Raw genomic sequence first — 24440 nt, forward strand, 5'->3', positions numbered from 1 at the left:
CGTAACCTATCGCTTTGCCCCGTTGCGTTTACTGACGCAATATAAAGATGCACATAAGGAGATTGCTTCGTTAACGTTGGCGTCACCGCTAAACAGTTCTTCCGTTGACCGAGGAAAGAGGATTTGGGCTTCGGTAGTTTTTTAAATTCGCTGAAAGCGTCTTTCACGGACACGGTGTTACTGTGCACCAAATTGATGATTTGATAGTGCCAGGGCGAGTGATAGTGCAATAAAAGAATTGATTTATTGTGAAACAAAATGTCAACGAAGGCAACGAAGAAGAGCACAGCGGCGAGTTCGAGTGGCAACGTGCAGTCGTCACAATTCAGCACGTCAACGCCGATCGGCCAACGGCCAGGGAGTCCTTTGAGTCCGACTCGTTATTCACGCCTTCAGGAAAAGCAAGATTTACAGAATCTAAATGACCGATTGGCTTGCTACATTGACAAAGTACGACATTTGGAAACCGAGAATTCGAGACTTACGCGGGAGGTACAGACGACCCAGGAGACTATCACCCGCGAAGTATCTAATATAAAATCTATGTACGAGCATGAATTGTCCGATGCAAGGAAACTATTGGATGACACTGCGAGAGAACGAGCGAAGCTAGAGATTGATACCAAACGGTTATGGGATAATAATGAGGAGCTTAAGTCCACGTAAGTCACATTTAGTTTTATTCTGGTCGAGTGATAATGCGTCTCGGAAATATGTATGAATCGATGCAAGCCTGATTTCAAAGGGATGAGGCCGAGGCGATTATGAAATTTACGATTTCTTGTAACCAGCATGTCTCATGTTTTAGCGTTGATTCCGGGTATGTTTACGAGCTCGAAACCGTTTGATTTGTACTTATATTTTATGTATATATTGTATATAATTTGCATTTTATTATTTTGCATGTTATTTACGAAAATATCGGAAAATTTAGGGTATAGATGGAGATGATCATTTGGAAAGTTATGATAAAGGTATACTTATATTTATAGTTGATAATATATTCTTACAAATATTATTTTTTGCAATTATTGTTTGGCAATAAATATTTCCGAAATTTATAAAAATAAATGGTTGATTCTGCAAGGGTTGTTTACATACGGTTCATTAGACATATTTTGTATCTGATTTCAATGTTATTTATAAATTTCATATCACCAATTAAAATGTAACAATATTTAAATGTGTTTGCCGAAGAAGATGATAAAATTAATGTTGATAATTAAGAAAAAAATTTTGTTCTCTAATAACAAAGTAAAGTATATTTGTAAATAAAATATATGGAATTGAAAGAAGATAATACATGTTTAAGAAATTATTAGAATGAAATACAAGGATATCAGGAAGTAATTTATTTTATAATTGTTTATTTTTATATTTACAAAATGTATTTCAATATATAGATGTACATTATACTTCAACATTTGCATGTTAAAATTCTTATTACTCCTACATTTGCTTGTATACATTGATGAATGATAAACATGTGTAATGATATGCAAATGCTTTATACATTGGTTCAATGTTAATTTAATGACTCTTAACTTAATTCAGAGTTAAACCATTGTATACATTTATTGATACAAATTGTATAGTTACATTTTTTTATTACATGTATTATGCACTTCACTTTAAGTGTGCTTCACTATAAGTCAAATGACGCTATCAATGTTGATTGCTATAAATAAATTAGATATCTAAGGAACATCAAACATAAATGGTATTTTTATATTATGTCAATGCAATAGAAATTTATTTATAGCATTTGTATAATTTTATCAAAATATGAGTATAGATATATATCTGTGAAAAGAATTTGTACGTTTGTTTACTTCTCTCTTTTCCTAATTTGTTACATTCTAATCTAAAGAAAATATATCACGAAGTTTATCTGTAGTAGTTATCTATACTATTCTTTAAAATCGGATATCAATTCCTCATGTTTATTTTTCCGAAATATCTATCGCCAGAACGTAGTTGAAAGAAATTTTCAAGAGTATAATGTTCTATTGATAGAATTCGTTATAAAATTTTCGGAATATTTGGGTGTGCCTAACTAACTTGGAACGTGACGTTACTACGAGCGATTGTGTCACGTTTACTATGCGGCGGTGATGTCATCTTCAACCGCATGTATAACCTCGACTAAAAACATTGACCTCCTTTCGAGCAAGCGTTTGAGCAATCGATAAAAATACGAGTAAAACGAGAAACGAGAAGCGAGAAATACATATTACTTTATTTAACAGGCTAAAAGATAGAAACGAATAAAAGCATGTATGTATATACATATAGTATGTAGAAATGTTTTTAGATTTATTGTAAATATATATTTAATATTATGAAATATTGAAAATTTAATAGTTTATATTTTTATGAATAAACACAAGTAATAAAATGAAAAACTAATGTTTCGGTTGGATTGAAACTTTGACTCTTTCTAGTTTATATACATAGTATATTTTGAGGAGTATCAATATAGTACATATGTATATATTTGCTTGTGTTTTGTTTAACGGAATATCTCCACTATGTTTTTGAACGCGACTGCTGAGGGTTTTAGAGTCCGGATTAATATTCAGTTTTTTGTGTAATTACAAAGTGTAACCAGTCGTTAAAAAATTCGAAATATGTAATATTTTTAATTTTTCCAATCTTTTTTTTTATCGAACTTTAAAATTTACTGCAATTATGATTATGATGAAACTATATGTATACATACATTGTCAATGTTGGCTATATAACAGTTATAAAAAACGATGCTTCTTGGTGAAGGAAGTGACATTGATAGAGTTGTAAAATACTTGTTTTCGTATGATGATCCAAACCTAGCGTTTTTTGTGGTACAATTTTGTCATGGGTAAAATTTATATATGTGTAGTCTGTAAATTTTACTTCATTCCAGTATCGTTTTCAATTTTATATACTTATTATTTTTTAATTGAATATTTGAATTAGTTTTTTATTTACTACATTTTATTTTATTTATCACATTTTTACATCACATTGATACATATTATATTTTATGAGTCTAATATACTGTATGTTTTAAAATAACGAAATATTAAAATTTTTCGAGACATCGTTGTACAGAATAAAATTCTCGATGTGGGTCGTTGCCTGAAATAGAAACACCAAAGCTCTCTTATTTTCGACTACCAGAATGTCTTAAACGATTAAAATTTTTTCATGGAATTTATTATGTATATACATACTTAGCAGAGAAATATGAAAAGATTTTTTGTATTATACAATGTCAAATTTAATATTTTTAATACAGAAATAGAGAACAATGCGTGAGATTGCACTGTTGAGTTATGAAAGTTTTAGATATTATATTTAAATATAATATGATATACATTTTATTATATATAGATTATAATATTTTAACATATTATATTATTATATTAAATATTAATATTATAATATTAAAATATCTAAAATCTATAACTGTATTTTATTATATTTTTTAACTAATAAATTTTGTAAACATTTTTTGTGGTTTTCTCAGATTAGATAAAAAGTTAGTGGACTTACAAGTTGCAGAAAGAAATTCATTATTATATGAAACACGTTATAATGATTTACAATCACAATATAATCAGTGTCAAGCAGAACGTAAAAAGGATACTGAGAGGAGAAATGAACTAGAACAAGAAGTAGAGAAATTAAAGGCATTATTAGAAGATTCCCGTAAACATCTGGGAGAAGAAACTCTACAACGTATTGTTCTTGAAAATAATATTCAAAGTTTAAAGGAAGATATTAGCTTCAAAGATCAAATGTATCAACAAGAATTAACGGAAACACGAACAAAGAGACAGGTTTGTATTTGAGTATTTAGTTAGTGTCATTTTAAAAAATAACATAGTTATAGGTATATTTAGTATAAATGTTTTCTGTATGATTGTCCATTCTTACTATATTTTATTCTAGATTGAAATCTCTGAAATAGATGGTCGTCTTGCTGAGGAATATGAAGCTAAAATGCAAAAATCTTTGCATGAATTACGAGATCAATATGAAGCTCAGATGCGAGTTAATAGAGAAGAAATTGAATTGTTATATGAAAATAAAATTAAAAATTTGGCAGCCCATGCCCAACGTAACAGTGGAGCAGCAAGTTTAGCTGTTGAGGAATTAAGGCAAACAAGAACAAGGATTGATACACTTAATCAAAGAATCAATGAATTGGAAGCATCAAATAATGCTTTTAGTGCACGAATAAGGTAATTTATTATGAATTAAACTAAATTTATGTTTTTATGTAATAAATTTTAAGTATTTTAAGCTATTGTACAAGTTATGATAATTTAAATATAGGATAAATTTAAATTTATTGTACAAATTTAAATACAGGGATTTAGAAAATTTACGTGAAAATGAGAAGGCACGTCATGCAGAAAATGTAGCATCTTTGGAAGCAGAGTTAGCACGTATACGTGATGAAATGGCTCAACAAATACAAGAATATCAAGATCTTATGGATATCAAGGTTGCTCTTGATTTGGAAATTGCAGCATATCGAAAACTTTTGGAATCTGAAGAAGCCAGGTAATACAATTAATGTTCTATAAAAATATTTATAAATTTTATATATCGTAATACAATGTAGTGACAAGCATTAAATAAAAAAGAATTTTGTAAATATTTCATATTTATTTATTTATAGATTAAACATCATGCCTGTACAGTCAAGTTCAACAGCATCTAGTGGTAGGACTACTCCTTCAAGACATACGCCGTTAAGAGGTGGAAAACGAAAACGCACTTTGTTAGAGGAAAGTGAAGAACGTAGTAGTACTGATTATAGTGTATCTGGAACATCTAGAGGGGACATAGAAATTACAGAAGCTGATCCTCAAGGACGATTTGTCAAACTCACTAATAAAGGCAATAAAGTAAGATACTTAGCACTGTATTTCAGCATGTACAATAATCCTATCATACTATATTTAATGTTTTCAATTTATTTTTATTTTTTATAGGAAATCGGACTTAGTGGTTGGCAAATTATTCGTAAAGCTGGTTCCTTGGAAACAGTATTTAAGTTCCATCGTACTGCAAAATTAGAAGCAGGTGCAACTGTAATGGTGTGGTCTGCTGATATTGGTGCCACCCATGAACCACCATCAAATATTGTTATGAAAGGCCAAAAATGGTTTACATCAGATGTTATGACAACTACACTTCTTAACAACGACGGCGAAGTGAGTATTTCTTACATTTTGTTATTACTGTGTTATTCAATGAATGTAAATAATATTTTCAATATTTTATTGTTCAATAGGAAATAGCTACTTCAGAGTGTAAAAGACAACAATTATCTACATCTCTATCCCGACATAGGGAAAACTTGGGTTTTCGACCTTCGGAAGAACTTCACCATCAACAGGTATGTATGGATATGCAGATATAATATTAAGATAGAATTTATAGAATTATACACATTATAATAGTCGACCTTAATTCGGCTTATTCTTTTTTTTATCCACAGCTAAATCAAATCTTAAAAGGTTTATTTTTTTGTTTAGGAATAAGTATTAGCGTTATATGTTTTTAAAAATATTTTAATATTATTTTAATCAATAATGATATTAATAAGAACATTGAAAATATAAGTGAGAAATATCATAAATACGACCTTTAAAAATTGTTACTGTATCAATGTCCATAGTTGCAATGAAAACTTAAAAACCAATTACAAAATAATTAATGATCTTATTATTTCGAAAAATTGTTTCTTTTTTGTAATTGTATTTAGTTAATGAAGACAATGTGGCTATAAAACATTCTGATTTTCTTGTCATTTATTTTTTTAAATTCTTATACAAAGTTTCTTTAAGTTTTCTTTAAATTAATTTTATTGTTAGATTTAATATTTTAAATATAAAATAAAATCGGGATGTGTATCATCAACGAATCTTCTTATTCCATAGAGAAGATATCTCTACCCATATTAAGTGGGCGAGCGAACGGTTCTGATGGGTCAATTTATGTAAGTTTTCTACTTATCGAACGTTAAAATAGTCGTCGATGATCAATGTCATTCGCGCTTTAAGTAAAAGAAATTATTTGCTTTGTGTTTTCTTCTTCACAGCACTTTATTTTCATGCTCACGCTTAACTAAAACATCATGAGTGTTACGAATATAATGTAATTTTTGGTTAAAATATAAACATCTCATTAGTTAACCACATTGTCTTTAAGATATATTTAAACAAACTCATTATACATATAAATATACAGTTATTGTTCAACATTTTTCATTATCATCGATATTGTTATTAACACAATACTATTGGTATTATTACTTATTTATACTTATATCAACTAAAACGTTAAAATACTAAAAAGTTATTAACATGTAGTCCATCACTTTATTGCTGTTATATTCACTTATTGAATTGGTTAAAATTTATACGAATCATCACTTTTTTTTATATATAAAAATAAAAAAAATTATTTTCCATTTGTATTTATAGAGGCTTATTAGAAAATTTCGCCGATGTGATGCATGCATAAACATTATTTTAACATTTTTCCAGAAAAGTTTGGTATTAACTAAGTGAAATCAGTTGATGGAAATATTCATCAAACGATATCATTGTTTCAAAGTACATATATATCATTTATTAAATTTAATTTACAGAATAAAAGGTTCCATTAAAATATACAAATTGCCTGCGTCAGTAATAAAATAATTATATATTTCTTACCAATAAAGTAAATATTATGTGCGTTTTTAATGTATGCACGTGTGTATATCTTTACACGCATGTAAGAATAAACGTACAATATTTATTTCTCTCATAAATTTCTTCATAAAAAATTAACATTCATTAATATTGGCTTAAGATTCTGTAACTAATAATTGCCGAATAATATATATAATGACATAATATAATCACATCATGCCAGTTGGATTCATCGAGCGATCCAATTTTAATTTAGGTATCCAATCTTAATTTTTTTGTCTACATAAATATGATCCTTTTTTTGTTTCAGGGTGATCCTCAAGGAGAAGAATTTTGTCGCCTTATGTGAAAATAAGTCCGCAAAATAATTCAAGAATTCTAACAGCACGTTTTTAAAAATGCTTAAAAAAAGGTACACAGAAAAAGCACTTGAGAGAATTTGGTTTAGAAACCAAATCTCAGAAGTTTCATTAATATAAAGAATTCATATAAAGTTTTGAATGATATATTTTGCTTAAGAAAACAATAAAGAAGAGATTAAAAACAGAATTCACGACACATGTTAGTACTTTATATTTATAGAGATATGTACTACATATGAGAAAATATTCTGTAATATAATGTTTAAATCAAACTTAATGAAGAGTTTCATAAAGATTGAAACGATTATTGCATTTACATATTTGCACTTCGTACAAACCTTATTTGTCTGTTATATCAGAGTTGCTGCTTTATTGGATAAGAAGCACGAATAATTTTTTCAGCGAATAACTATTTTTGGCGTACCATTTATTTCTACCTAGTCGTTATCGTGCCTTTTTAAATGTAAAAGAAAGAGATCTTTTTTCTTAGTAGGTAGTAGTATTTATTTTTAAGTACAAACCCGGATGCAATAGGAGCGTGGTGCCCGCCTTATATAATATTCAGATTGATTCGTTTGACAGGAAAATATTTTCTGATATGTATACTGAGTTTTCTATTAATTAATAAGACAAAGAAAAAAGTGGAACTATGTTTAGTGCAAAATGTATCAGCTCCGCCATCCGGAACATCATTTTGTTAATTGTATTCGACTTTATACCATTTATACAAGTAATAAAAATCTATAATTAACCATATCCCTATTATCTTTTTTTATGGTCCTCATCTGTCATTAAATTCTATGTAATTTAATCAATACATAATTTATATTTTTTTCTTATAGAATAAATTTCAATTTTGCTTTTTGTGTTAAAAATCTAGTAAATATAATGTGGTATCCATTCTTTCAATTTATTCAATGATTTTACTAAGATTTTAATTATTTTATCGTGCATAGTTTTGAACGGTCGGTATTACAGAATGTCATGTGATAATTCCTATATTCTCTGTAGCAAATTGCAAAGGATCTATAGGAGCGTTCAGACGATCAACATTATTGTCAATATTTAAGGTTCTCAACATTCTATTGACAATATATATCGATCGCTCAGACTTTAGATGGTCTCTTAATATATATAATAATGTTGAAAATCTTAAATATTGACAATAATATTCACAATAAAATATTGATCGTTTTAAGAAATGTGATTCTTCTCAAGATTGATAGTTCAAAATGTGAGACATGAAGTCCCATTTAATATCAGGTCTATTCTATACTTAGTCAATCCCATGGCGTTACAATTATAGAACTTTATTTTTTATCAGTGATAAGCTGCCATCTGGCGGTGACTGGGGTAAGTAATTTTGAATTAAGAATTCCTTAGTTGATTGTTATAATTTCTAATGTTGTATAATTTTTATATTAGATGTTATTTGTAAGTAAAGATCTTGTACAATATAATATACTATATTGGTAAAATAATGGTGGAAGAGATTCATGTTAACGAAAAGCTGCTACCAGCGGGTTCCGTGGTGTAGCGGTTATCACATCTGCTTTACACGCAGAAGGTCGCCGGTTCGATCCCGGTCGGAACCATACACCATATTTTTTTTTTTAATATCTTCGTTTTACAATTAGGAAATATACTTAAAAAACGCCAATCAATAATAGTTGTAGACAGCAAAAGGTAGAAAACACATTGTCTTCTTTTGTACCTACTTTATTCTAATACAACTTATTACAATTCCAAAATACTGTCCATTAAAGAGATAAATATATATATGTATACATATAATCTTCACAAATATAGACAAAAATCATATTAATTATTATTGAACAACAATTACAAAATATATTATATTATAATGCAACATAATATAATGCAATGTATCCATGGCTTGGAACGAATGAAGAGTTCGTCATAAAATATATAAAGAAAGAAATATAACATTTTCTTCCAATGATAGCAAACAGGAATGAAGACTAAATGACGTTTTTTACACTGTATATAGGAAGTATGGGCAAAACCAGGTACCTGGTTTCAATTAAAACATCAAAATACCGTGTAAAGACTCTTGAATATAATTCAGTTCTTACCGTAATAGATTTTTTAAATCCAAGCGTTATAAAAAGCTCAATTCATCAACGCGACACTGAAACTTTTTAACTCGAAATTTTTAAACTTCTATGGATGAAAAACTACGACGTTCTCAGTTCTGCGATTGATTTCCTACTATTGCGAGGTCCAGCCGTGAACGTAACATCATCCGTTGGCCACATATTGCAGCTCCTATCTTAGAAAGATATTAATATGCGTCATGACCCACGTATCCCAGTTTGCCCCACATTTCCTATCATTAAGCTGTCATCATACTCCTTTTGTTCGGCTTATCTCTAGTTCGTTTATAGTTAATTATCACACCTGACATTTAAAATCCAGTTAAACGAAGGGAGAAGAAATGGAGAAAATCACGGAACCGGAAATCAAAATTGGTATATTCGGTTGGCGTTTGCCCTGTCCTGCGTTTGTGTTCGCACGATGGGACGAAAAGAGTGTGTTTCTTTCGTTTCTTTTCGTTCCTTCATTCACTGTTTCCGTTTTAGCCATCTGACAGCCCACCTGCATCGCGTCGCAACCAACTGCTTCGTTTCTTTGGCATCGTGTGACGAGAGCAAGTCCGGTTTTTAGTCGAGCATCGGCTATTCAGCGCTCCTCTTCCAGCCGGTGTTATATATATGTCGGAGATGAAAGGACACCGGGCCCCCCCGTTGGAGTTACTTGGAAAACCTCAATACCGTAGCATTTACGAAATAACCCAAACACAGTCATTCGAAACTTGAGACAATGAGCTGGCTCGAGGCGACAACCGGTCGCCAAGCGTAGCCACGGTCACGGGATGAACGTTCCACCTAACAGAGATATGAAGTTACATAGCTTTCCTTTAAAGAATTAGCAGTGTCGACACTTGACAATAAGACATTTCAACGGCCCCGCGGCTCGCCACACACAGACCCCATTCTTTGGGTAAGATAGAAGATTCACAGTTTATGTTCAGATAGCCTGAGGAACCGCTACAAATCTTAGGACTTAGTTAACTAAAGTCCTTCAGATTGACAAACAGTCTTTATTCTATCAGCCCGTAAATCTGTCACCTATTGCGGGAAGATATGGGAGATCTGATTTGCTCACGTACGATGCTTCCTGCTAGGAACTCTCTCTCAAGGGCGGCTAGCATCCTTTTCTAACCGCCAATATAGAAATTAACCAATTAACAGCAACGTCTATTTCCCTCACCCTCCGTGCGGAGGCTTTCTTTGACGAATCCGATGATCTCGTGCCCTTAGGCATATCCCATCATAGTTTTCTTCTGCAGCGTCGTCGTGACGGAAAGTCATTCCCTTTCTGGCAGTCTCATTAGCCATACGCCTAGTGTGCTTGTACGATCGGTGAATAATCTACGTTTTAGCAAAGAGCTAATCAAGCGATCCTTGTATCACGATTAGTAAGTCCGACTTCGAAGCAAAGTATATTCGTTATCCCGTGGACCGTGGATTCGCTATATCGAACCTAGGGTTATTGTCATTAGCGTCTAGTTACCGCGGCCGCTTGTCAATCTTGTACCAACTATATCAGTGTAATAAACGTTTGTGCAACAGCAATGAACAACACCGGTGAAGATTCATTAAACGCCCCTAACGCCAACCCGACATATGTATATATACTATATAACGTCGCATGGGAATGCCGACGCGGCCTCCCGCTATCCATCAGGATGACCCAGGTGCTTACAGGACACGGCGTATTCGGCGAGTTCCAGAAGAAAATCGGGCGCGAGACGACGGACATCTGTCATCACTACGGGGAGAGCAGGGCACAGCACACGCTGGAGTTTTGCCCGGCGCGGGAGCGGCCATGCTACATCTGGCGTATCATCATTGGCGAGAGACTGACCCACTCGGCGATTATAGAAGCAATGCTGAGCGAACCACAGAAATACGAGGCTGTACGCGTCTTCTGCGAGCGAGTCATACTCGCAAAGAAACGGGCAGAATGAGAGAGAAAGACAAAGTATCACTCATCTAGGATAACGTGATGCAGGAGGATGGCGGTAAGGCGAAACAGGGCCGCTCTACCGCCACTCGTAACCGGATACGACTAGCGCGAGGATAACGCAAGGAGCAATGGCTCCCACTGGTGCCAACACATTCGGATCGACTCCATTAAGTCCATTAAGAGTCCGACACTATCCCGCTGCTACTCGTAGTGGAGGAGCGTCCATGAGGATTTTTCAATGTGAAAAAAAATGTACTATATAAGGTTCTACGTCATCGCGTAATACTATATAACGTAATGCGTTATAACGTATTACCATATAGCATTCTACGTTATTGCGTAATACTATATAACGTAATACCTTATACCGTAATACCATATAACGATATAACGTTATAATATATAATGTAATGCGATATACCATACCATGCGATATACACGTGATACCATATCACGTTATATGTTATCGCGTCATACTATATAACGTAATACATTATAACGTTATACTATATAACGTTACACTACATAACATAATACCATATAACGTTACACATTATCGGCTAGTAGTATATAACGTTATATGTTATAAGGTAATAGTCTATAACGTTATACAACATAACGTAATACTATCTAACGTTATACGTTACAAAGTAATACCATATAACGTCGTACGATATAGGGTAGATGTATATAATGTTATATGTTACAAAAAATTCTATATAACGTTGTACGTTATAAGGTAATAGTATATAACGATATACGTTATGAGGTAATAATATATAACGTTATACGTTATGGGGTAATAGTATATAACGTTTACGTTACATGGTAATACTATATGACGTTATACGTTATGTGGTAATAGTATATAACGTTATACGTTAGATGGTACCACTATATAACGTTATACGATATAACGTAATAGTATATAACGTTATACGTTATGTGGTAATAGCATATAACGTTATACGTTATGGGGTAATAGTGTATAGCGTTATACGTTATGAAGTAATAGTGTATAACGATGTACGGTTTAACGTAATAGTATATAACGTTATACGTTATGGCGTAATACTATATAAAGTTATACGTTATGAGGTAATAGCATATAACGTTTGACGCTATGGGGTTATGGTATATAACATTATACGTTATGTGGTAGTAGTATATAACGTTATACGTTATGGCGTAATACTATATAACGTTATACGTTATGAGGTAATAGCATATAACGTTATACGTTATAAATTAATAGTATATAACGTTATACGTTAATACGTAATAATATATAACGTTATACGTAATAAGGTAATAGTATATAACGTTATACGTTATAAGGCAATACTACATAACGTTATACGTCATAAGGTAATACTATATAACGTTTTACGTTATTCCGTAATAGTATATAATGTTATACGTTATTACGTAATAGGATATAAAGTTATACGTTAGTACGTAATAGTATATAACGTTACACGTCATAAAGTAATAGTTTATAACGTTATTCGTTAGTACGTAATAGTATATAACGTTATACGTAATAAATTAATAGTATATAACGTTATACGTTATTACGTAATAGGATATAACGTTATACGTTATAAATTAATAGTATATAACGTTATACTGTTATTACGCAATAGGATATAACGTTATACGTTAGTACGTAATAGTATATAACGTTAAACGTTAGTACGTAATAATATATAACGTTATACATTATTACGTAATAGGATACAACGTTATACGTTAGTACGTAATAGTATTTAACGTTATACGTCATTACGTAATAGTATATAACGTTATACGTTATTACGAAATAGTATATAACGTTATACGTTATTACGTAATAGCATATAACGTTATACGTCATTTCGTAATTATATATAACGTCACACGTTAGTACGTAATAGTATATAACGTTATGCGTTAGTACGTAATAGTATATAACGTTATACGTCATTACGTAATAGTATATAACGTTATACGTTATTACGTAATAGTATATAACGTTATACGTTATTACGTAATAGTATATAACGTTATACGTTATAAGGTAATAGTATACAACGTTAAACATTATTACGTAGTAGTATATAACGTTATACGTTATGACGTAAGAGTATATAACGTTATACGTCATTACGTCATAGTATATAACGATATACGTTATTACGTAATAGTTTATAACGTTATACTTTAGTAAGTAATAGCATATAACGTTATACGTTATAAGGTAATACTCAATAACGTTATACGTCATTACATAATAGTATATAACGTTATACGTCTTTACGTAATAGTATATAACGTTATACGTTAGTACGTAATAGTATATAACTTTATACGTCATTACGTAATAGTATATAACGTTATACGTTATTACGTAATAGTATATAACGTTATACGTTATTACGTAATAGTATATAACGTTATACGTTATTACATAGTAGTATATAACGTTATACGATATTACGTATTAGTTTATAACGTTACACGTTATTACTTATTAGTATATAACGTTACACGTTAGTACGTAATAGTATATAACGTTATACGTCATCCGGTAATACTATATAACGTTACACGTTAGTACGTAATAGTATATAACGTTATACGTCATTACGTATTAGTATATAACGTTGTACGTTATTAAGTATTAGTATATAACGTTATACGTTATTCCGGAATAGTATATAACGTTACACGTTAGTACGTAATAGTATATAACTTTATACGTTATTACGTATTAGTATATAACGTTGTACGTTATTAATTATTAGTATATAACGTTATTACGTAATAGTATATAACGTTATACGGTATTACGTATTAGTATATAACGCTACACGTTATTACGTAATAGTATATAACGTTATACGTCATTACGTAATAGTTTATAACGTTATACGTTAGTACGTAATAGGATATAACGTTATACGTTATAAGGTAATTCTCAGTAACAATATACGTAATTACATAATATTATATAACGTTATACGGTATTACGTAATAGTTTATAACGTTATACGCCATTGCGTAATAGTATATAACGTTATACGTTGGAACGTAATAGTATATAACGTTATACGTTATTACGTAATACTATATAACGTTATACGTTATAAGGTAATAGTATATAACGTTAAACATTATTACGTAGTAGTATATAACGTTATACGTTATGACGTAAGAGTATATAACGTTATACGTCATTACGTCATAGTTTATAACGTTACACGTTATTACGTATTAGTATATAACGTTATACGTCATTACGTAATAGTTTATAACGTTACACGTTATTACGTATTAGTATATAACGTTGTACGTTATTAAGTATTAGTATATAACGTTATACGTTATTCCGGAATAGTATATAACGTTACACGTTAGTACGTTATAGTATACAACGTTATACGTTATTACGTAATAGGATATAACGTTATACGTTAGTACGTAATATTATATGACGTTATACGTCATCAGGTAATACTATATAACGTTACACGTTAGTACGTAATAGTATATAACGTTATACGTTATTGCGTAATAGTATATAACGTTATACGGTATTACGTAATAGTATATAACGTTATACGACATTGCGTAATAGTATATAACGTTATACGTTGGTACGTAATAGTATATAACGTTATACATTATTACGTAATACTATATAACGTTATACGTTATAAGGTAATAGTATATAACGTTAAACATTATTACGTAGTAGTATATAACGTTATACGTTATGACGTAAGAGTATATAACGTTATACGTCATTACGTCATACTATATAACGATATACGTTATTACGTAATAGTTTACAACGTTATACGTTAGTAAGTAATAGCATATAACGTTATACGTCATTACGTAATAGTATATAACGTTATACGTTATTACGTAATAGTATATAACGTTATACGTCTTTACGTAATAGTATATAACGTTATACGTTAGTACGTAATAGTATGTAACGTTATACGTCATTACGTATTAGTATATAACGTTATACGTTATTACGTAATAGTACATAACGTTATACGTTATTACGTAATAGTATATAACGTTATACGTTATTACATAATAGTATATAACGTTATACGTTATTACGTAATAGTATATAACGTTATATGTTACTGCATAATAGTATATAACGTTATACGATATTACGTATTAGTTCATAACGTTACACGTTATTATGTATTAGTATATAACGTTATACGTCATTACGTAATAGTATATAACGTTAAACGTTAGTACCTAATAGTATATAACGTTATACGTTAGTACGTAATAGGATATAACGTTATACGTTAGTACGTAATAGTATATAACGTTATACGTCATCCGGTAATACTATATAACGTTACACGTTAGTACGTAATAGTATATAACGTTATACGTTATTACGTATTAGTATATAACGTTGTACGTTATTAATTATTAGTATATAACGTTATTACGTAATAGTATATAACGTTATACGGTATTACGTATTAATATATAACGCTACACGTTATTACGTAATAGTATATAACGTTATACGTCATTACGTAATAGTTTATAACGTTATACGTTAGTACGTAATAGGATATAACGTTATACGTTATAAGGTAATACTCAGTGACAATATACGTCATTACATAATATTATATAACGTTATACGGTATTACGTAATAGTATATAACGTTATACGTCATTGCGTAATAGTATATAACGTTATACGTTGGTACGTAAAAGTATATAACGTTATACGTCATCAGGTAATACTATATAACGTTACACGTTATTACGTAATAGTATATAACGTTATACGTATTCAGGTAATACTATATAACGTTACACGTTAGTACGTAATAGTATACAGCGTTATACGTTAGTACGTAATAGGATATAACGTTATACGTTGTAAGGTAATACTCAATAACGTTATACGTCATTACGTAATAGTATATAACGATATACGTCATTACGTAATAGTATATAACGTTATACGTTATTACGTAATAGCATATAACGTTATACGTTATTACGTAATAGTATATAACGTTATACGTTTGACGTAAGAGTATATAACGTTATACGTCATTACCTAATTATATATAACGTTACACGTTAGAACGTAATAGTATATAGCGTTATACGTTTGTACGTAATAGGATATAACGTTATACGTTATAAGGTAATAGTATATAACGTTAAACATTATTACGTAGTAGTATATAACGTTATACGTTATGACGTAAGAGTATATAACGTTATACGTCATTACGTCATAGTATATAACGATATACGTTATTGCGTAATAGTTTATAACGTTATACGTTAGTAAGTAATAGCATATAACGTTATACGTTATAAGGTAATACTCAATAACGTTATACGTCATTACATAATAGTATATAACGTTATACGTCTTTACGTAATAGTATATAACGTTATACGTTAGTACGTAATAGTATATAACTTTATACGTCATTACGTAATAGTATATAACGTTTTACGTTATTACGTAATAGTATATAACGTTATACGTTATTACGTAATAGTATATAAAGTTATACGTTATTACATAGTAGTATATAACGTTATACGATATTACGTATTAGTTTATAACGTTACACGTTATTACGTATTAGTATATAACGTTGTACGTTATTAAGTATTAGTATATAACGTTATACGTTATTCCGGAATAGTATATAACGTTACACGTTAGTACGTAATAGTATATAACTTTATACGTTATTACGAATTAGTATATAACGTTGTACGTTATTAATTATTGGTATATAACGTTATTACGTAATAGTATATAACGTTATACGTCATTACGTAATAGTTTATAACGTTATACGTTAGTACGTAATAGGATATAACGTTATACGTTATAAGGTAATTCTCAGTAACAATATACGTAATTACATAATATTATATAACGTTATACGGTATTACGTAATAGTTTATAACGTTATACGTCATTGCGTAATAGTATATAACGTTATACGTTGGTACGTAATAGTATATAACGTTATACGTTATTACGTAATACTATATAACGTTATACGTTATAAGGTAATAGTATATAACGTTAAACATTATTACGTAGTAGTATATAACGTTATACGTTATGACGTAAGAGTATATAACGTTATACGTCATTACGTCATAGTTTATAACGTTACACGTTATTACGTATTAGTATATAACGTTATACGTCATTACGTAATAGTTTATAACGTTACACGTTATTACGTATTAGTATATAACGTTGTACGTTATTAAGTATTAGTATATAACGTTATACGTTATTCCGGAATAGTATATAACGTTACACGTTAGTACGTTATAGTATACAACGTTATACGTTATTACGTAACAGGATATAACGTTATACGTTAGTACGTAATATTATATGACGTTATACGTCATCAGGTAATACTATATAACGTTACAAGTTAGTACGTAATAGTATATAACGTTATACGTTATTGCGTAATAGTATATAACGTTATACGGTATTACGTAATAGTATATAACGTTATACGACATTGCGTAATAGTATATAACGTTATACGTTGGTACGTAATAGTATATAACGTTATACGTTATTACGTAATACTATATAACGTTATACGTTATAAGGTAATAGTATATAACGTTAAACATTATTACGTAGTAGTATATAACGTTATACGTTATAAGGTGATACTCAATAACGTTATACGCCATTACATAATAGTATATAACGTTATACGTCTTTACGTAATAGTATATAACGTTATACGATAGTACGTAATAGTATGTAACGTTATACGTCATTACGTATTAGTATATAACGTTATACGTTATTACGTAATAGTACATAACGTTATACGTTATTACGTAATAGTATATAACGTTATACGTTATTACATAATAGTATATAACGTTATACGTTATTACGTAATAGTATATAACGTTATATGTTATTGCATAATAGTATATAACGTTATACGATATTACGTATTAGTTTATAACGTTACACGTTATTATGTATTAGTATATAACGTTATACGTCATTACGTAATAATATATAACGTTAAACGTTAGTACCTAATAGTATATAACGTTATACGTTAGTACGTAATAGGATATAACGTTATACGTTAGTACGTAATAGTATGTAACGTTATACGTCATCCGGTAATACTATATAACGTTACACGTTAGTACGTAATAGTATATAACGTTATACGTTATTACGTATTAGTATATAACGTTGTACGTTATTAATTATTAGTATATAACGTTATTACGTAATAGTATACATCGTTATACGGTATTACGTATTAGTATATAACGCTACACGTTATTACGTAATAGTATATAACGTTATACGTCATTACGTAATAGTTTATAACGTTATACGTTAGTACGTAATAGGATATAACGTTATACGTTATAAGGTAATACTCAGTAACAATATACGTCATTACATAATATTATATAACGTTATACGGTATTACGTAATAGTATATAACGTTATACGTCATTGCGTAATAGTATATAACTTTATACGTTGGTACGTAATAGTATACAACGTTATACGTCATCAGGTAATACTATATAACGTTACACGTTATTACGTAATAGTATATAACGTTATACGTATTCAGGTAATACTATATAACGTTACACGTTAGTACGTAATAGTATACAGCGTTATACGTTAGTACGTAATAGGATATAACGTTATACGTTGTAAGGTAATACTCAATAACGTTATACGTCATTAAATAATAGTATATAACGATATACGTCATTACGTAATAGTATATAACGTTATACGTTATTACGTAATAGCATATAACGTTATACGTTATTACGTAATAGTATATAACGTTATACGTTTGACGTAAGAGTATATAACGTTATACGTCATTACCTAATTATATATAACGTTACACGTTAGAACGTAATAGTTTATAGCGTTATACGTTTGTACGTAATAGGATATAACGTTATACGTTATAAGGTAATAGTATATAACGTTAAACATTATTACGTAGTAGTATATAACGTTATACGTTATGACGTAAGAGTATATAACGTTATACGTCATTACGTCATAGTATATAACGATATACGTTATTACGTAATAGTTTATAACGTTATACGTTAGTAAGTAATAGCATATAACGTTATACGTTATAAGGTAATACTCAATAACGTTATACGTCATTACATAATAGTATATAACGTTATACGTCTTTACGTAATAGTATATAACGTTATACGTTAGTACGTAATAGTATATAACTTTATACGTCATTACGTAATAGTATATAACGTTATACGTTATTACGTAATAGTATATAACGTTATACGTTATTACGTAATAGTATATAAAGTTATACGTTATTACATAGTAGTATATAACGTTATACGATATTACGTATTAGTTTATAACGTTACACGTTATTACGTATTAGTATATAACTTTATACGTCATTACGTAATAGTATATAACGTTATACGTTATTACGTAATAGTATATAACGTTATACGTTATAAGGTAATAGTATATAACGTTAAACATTATTACGTAGTAGTATATAACGTTATACGTTATGACGTAAGAGTATATAACGTTATACGTCATTACGTCATAGTATATAACGATATACGTTATTACGTAATAGTTTATAACGTTATACGTTAGTAAGTAATAGCATATAACGTTATACGTTATTACATAATAGTATATAACGTTATACGATATTACGTATTAGTTTTTAACGTTACACGTTATTACGTAATAGTATATAACGTTATACGTTATTACGTATTATTATATACCGTTATACGTTAGTACGTAATAGTATATAACGTTATACGTAATTACGTATTAGTATATAACGTTGTACGTCATTACGTAATTATATATAACGTTATACGTTAGTACGTAATAGTATATAACGTTATAAGTCATTACGTATTAGTATATAACGTTATACGTCATTACGTAATAGTATATAGCGTCATACGTTAGTACCTAATAGTATATAACGTTATACGGTAGTACGTAATAGTATATAACGTTATACGTCATTACGTAATAGTATATAACGTTATACGTTAGTACCTAATAGTATATAACGTTATACGTTAGTACGTAATAGGATATAACGTTATACGTTAGTACGTAATAGTATATAACGTTATACGTCATCCGGTAATACTATATAACGTTACACGTTAGTACGTAATAGTATATAACGTTATACGATATTACGTATTAGTTTATAACGTTACACGTTATTACGTATTAGTATATAACGTTGTACGTTATTAAGTATTAGTATATAACGTTATACGTTATTCCGGAATAGTATATAACGTTACACGTTAGTACGTAATAGTATATAACTTTATACGTTATTACGTATTAGTATATAACGTTGTACGTTATTAATTATTAGTATATAACGTTATTACGTAATAGTATATAACGTTATACGGTATTACGTATTAGTATATAACGCTACACGTTATTACGTAATAGTATATACCGTTATACGTCATTACGTAATAGTTTATAACGTTATACGTTAGTACGTAATAGGATATAACGTTATACGTTATAAGGTAATTCTCAGTAACAATATACGTAATTACATAATATTATATAACGTTATACGGTATTACGTAATAGTTTATAACGTTATACGTCATTGCGTAATAGTATATAACGTTATACGTTGGTACGTAATAGTATATAACGTTATACGTTATTACGTAATACTATATAACGTTATACGTTATAAGGTAATAGTATATAACGTTAAACATTATTACGTAGTAGTATATAACGTTATACGTTATGACGTAAGAGTATATAACGTTATACGTCATTACGTCATAGTTTATAACGTTACACGTTATTACGTATTAGTATATAACGTTATACGTCATTACGTAATAGTTTATAACGTTACACGTTATTACGTATTAGTATATAACGTTGTACGTTATTAAGTATTAGTATATAACGTTATACGTTATTCCGGAATAGTATATAACGTTACACGTTAGTACTTTATAGTATACAACGTTATACGTTATTACGTAATAGGATATAACGTTATACGTTAGTACGTAATATTATATGACGTTATACGTCATCAGGTAATACTCAATAACGTTATACGCCATTACATAATAGTATATAACGTTATACGTCTTTACGTAATAGTATATAACGTTATACGTTAGTACGTAATAGTATGTAACGTTATACGTCATTACGTATTAGTATATAACGTTATACGTTATTACGTAATAGTACATAACGTTATACGTTATTACGTAATAGTATATAACGTTATACGTTATTACATAATAGTATATAACGTTATACGTTATTACGTAGTAGTATATAACGTTATATGTTATTGCATAATAGTATATAACGTTATACGATATTACGTATTAGTTTATAACGTTACACGTTATTATGTATTAGTATATAACGTTATACGTCATTACGTAATAGTATATAACGTTAAACGTTAGTACCTAATAGTATATAACGTTATACGTTAGTACGTAATAGGATATAACGTTATACGTTAGTACGTAATAGTATATAACGTTATACGTCATCCGGTAATACTATATAACGATACACGTTAGTACGTAATAGTATATAACGTTATACGTTATTACGTATTAGTATATAACGTTGTACGTTATTAATTATTAGTATATAACGTTATTACGTAATAGTATATAACGTTATACGGTATTACGTATTAGTATATAACGCTACACGTTATTACGTAATAGTATATAACGTTATACGTCATTACGTAATAGTTTATAACGTTATACGTTAGTACGTAATAGGATATAACGTTATACGTTATAAGGTAATACTCAGTAACAATATACGTCATTACATAATATTATATAACGTTATACGGTATTACGTAATAGTATATAACGTTATACGTCATTGCGTAATAGTATATAACGTTATACGTTGGTACGTAATAGTATATAACGTTATACGTCATCAGGTAATACTATATAACGTTACACGTTATTACGTAATAGTATAAAACGTTATACGTATTCAGGTAATACTATATAACGTTACACGTTAGTACGTAATAGTATACAGCGTTATACGTTAGTACGTAATAGGATATAACGTTATACGTTGTAAGGTAATACTCAATAACGTTATACGTCATTACATAATAGTATATAACGATATACGTCATTACGTAATAGTATATAACGTTATACGTTATTACGTAATAGCATATAACGTTATACGTTATTACGTAATTGTATATAACGTTATACGTTTGACGTAAGAGTATATAACGTTATACGTCATTACCTAATTATATATAACGTTGCACGTTAGAACGTAATAGTATATAGCGTTATACGTTTGTACGTAATAGGATATAACGTTATACGTTATAAGGTAATAGTATATAACGTTAAACATTATTACGTAGTAGTATATAACGTTATACGTTATGACGTAAGAGTATATAACGTTATACGTCATTACGTCATAGTATATAACGATATACGTTATTACGTAATAGTTTATAACGTTATACGTTAGTAAGTAATAGCATATAACGTTATACGTTATAAGGTAATACTCAATAACGTTATACGTCATTACATAATAGTATATAACGTTATACGTCTTTACGTAATAGTATATAACGTTATACGTTAGTACGTAATAGTATATAACTTTATACGTCATTACGTAATAGTATATAACGTTATACGTTATTACGTAATAGTATATAACGTTATACGTTATTACGTAATAGTATATAAAGTTATACGTTTTTACATAGTAGTATATAACGTTATACGATATTACGTATTAGTTTATAACGTTACACGTTATTACGTATTAGTATATAACTTTATACGTCATTACGTAATAGTATATAACGTTATACGTTATTACGTAATAGTATATAACGTTATACGTTATAAGGTAATAGTATATAACGTTAAACATTATTACGTAGTAGTATATAACGTTATACGTTATGACGTAAGAGTATATAACGTTATACGTCATTACGTCATAGTATATAACGATATACGTTATTACGTAATAGTTTATAACGTTATACGTTAGTAAGTAATAGCATATAACGTTATACGTTATAAGGTAATACTCAATAACGTTATACGTCATTACATAATAGTATATAACGTTATACGTCTTTACGTAATAGTATATAACGTTATACGTTAAAACGTAATAGTATATAACTTTATACGTCATTACGTAATAGTATATAACGTTATACGTTATTACGTAATAGTATATAACGTTATACGTTATTACGTAATAGTATATAACGTTATACGTTATTACATAGTAGTATATAACGTTATACGATATTACGTATTAGTTTATAACGTTACACGTTATTACGTATTAGTATATAACGTTACACGTTATTACGTAATAGTATATAACGTTACACATTAGTACGTAATAGTATATAACGTTATACGTCATCCGGTAATACTATATAACGTTACACGTTAGTACGTAATAGTATATAACGTTATACGTCATTACGTAATAGTATATAACGTTATACGTTATTACATAACAGTATATAACGTTACACGTTATTACGTAATAGTATACAGCGTTATACGTCATTACGTATTAGTATATAACGTTACACGTTGTTACGTAATACTATATAACGTTATACGTCATTACGTATTAGTATATAACGTTATACGTTATTACGTAATAGTATATAACGTTATACGTTATTACGTAATAGTATATAACGTTATACGATATTACGTATAAGTTTATAACGTTACACGTTATTACGTAATAGTATATAACGTTACACGTTATTACGTAATAGTATATAACGTTATACGTTATTACGTATTATTATATACCGTTATACGTTAGTACGTAATAGTATATAACGTCATACGTTAGTACGTAATAGTATATAACGTTATACGATATTACGTATTAGTTTATAACGTTACACGTTATTACGTATTAGTATATAACGTTGTACGTTATTAAGTATTAGTATATAACGTTATACGTTATTCCGGAATAGTATATAACGTTATACGTTATTACGTAATAGTATATAACGTTATACGTTATTACGTAATAGGATCCAACGTTATACGGTATTACGTATTAGTATATAACGCTACACGTTATTACGTAATAGTATATAACGTTATACGGTATTAGGTATTAGTATATAACGCTACACGTTATTACGTA

General features: G+C 29.0%; 1 protein-coding gene and 1 non-coding gene across 3 annotated transcripts; both read left to right on the top strand.

The window, feature by feature from the left end:
- The first annotated feature begins 59 nt into the window (after positions 1 to 59).
- LOC132904535 (lamin Dm0-like) lies at positions 60 to 7816 on the top strand. 2 transcript variants are annotated; one of them, XM_060955145.1, is made up of 9 exons: positions 60 to 662; positions 3512 to 3824; positions 3937 to 4229; positions 4360 to 4554; positions 4673 to 4901; positions 4989 to 5210; positions 5291 to 5395; positions 5940 to 5998; positions 7009 to 7816. In XM_060955145.1, exons 1-8 carry the CDS (start codon positions 259 to 261, stop codon positions 5961 to 5963), a joined length of 1785 nt encoding a protein of 594 aa, XP_060811128.1. In that variant the 5' UTR covers positions 60 to 258; the 3' UTR covers positions 5964 to 5998; positions 7009 to 7816. The 2 variants fall into 2 exon arrangements, with proteins under 2 accessions (XP_060811128.1, XP_060811119.1); XM_060955136.1 differs by lacking the exon at positions 5940 to 5998.
- Positions 7817 to 8582: 766 nt separating this feature from the next.
- Trnav-uac (transfer RNA valine (anticodon UAC)) lies at positions 8583 to 8655 on the top strand. Its single transcript has one exon. It is a non-coding gene; the product is annotated as a tRNA-Val (tRNA).
- Positions 8656 to 24440: the final 15785 nt, after the last annotated feature.

This window comes from Bombus pascuorum, chromosome 1 (genome assembly GCF_905332965.1).
Source record: "Bombus pascuorum chromosome 1, iyBomPasc1.1, whole genome shotgun sequence".
Classification (NCBI taxonomy): domain Eukaryota; kingdom Metazoa; phylum Arthropoda; class Insecta; order Hymenoptera; family Apidae; genus Bombus; species Bombus pascuorum.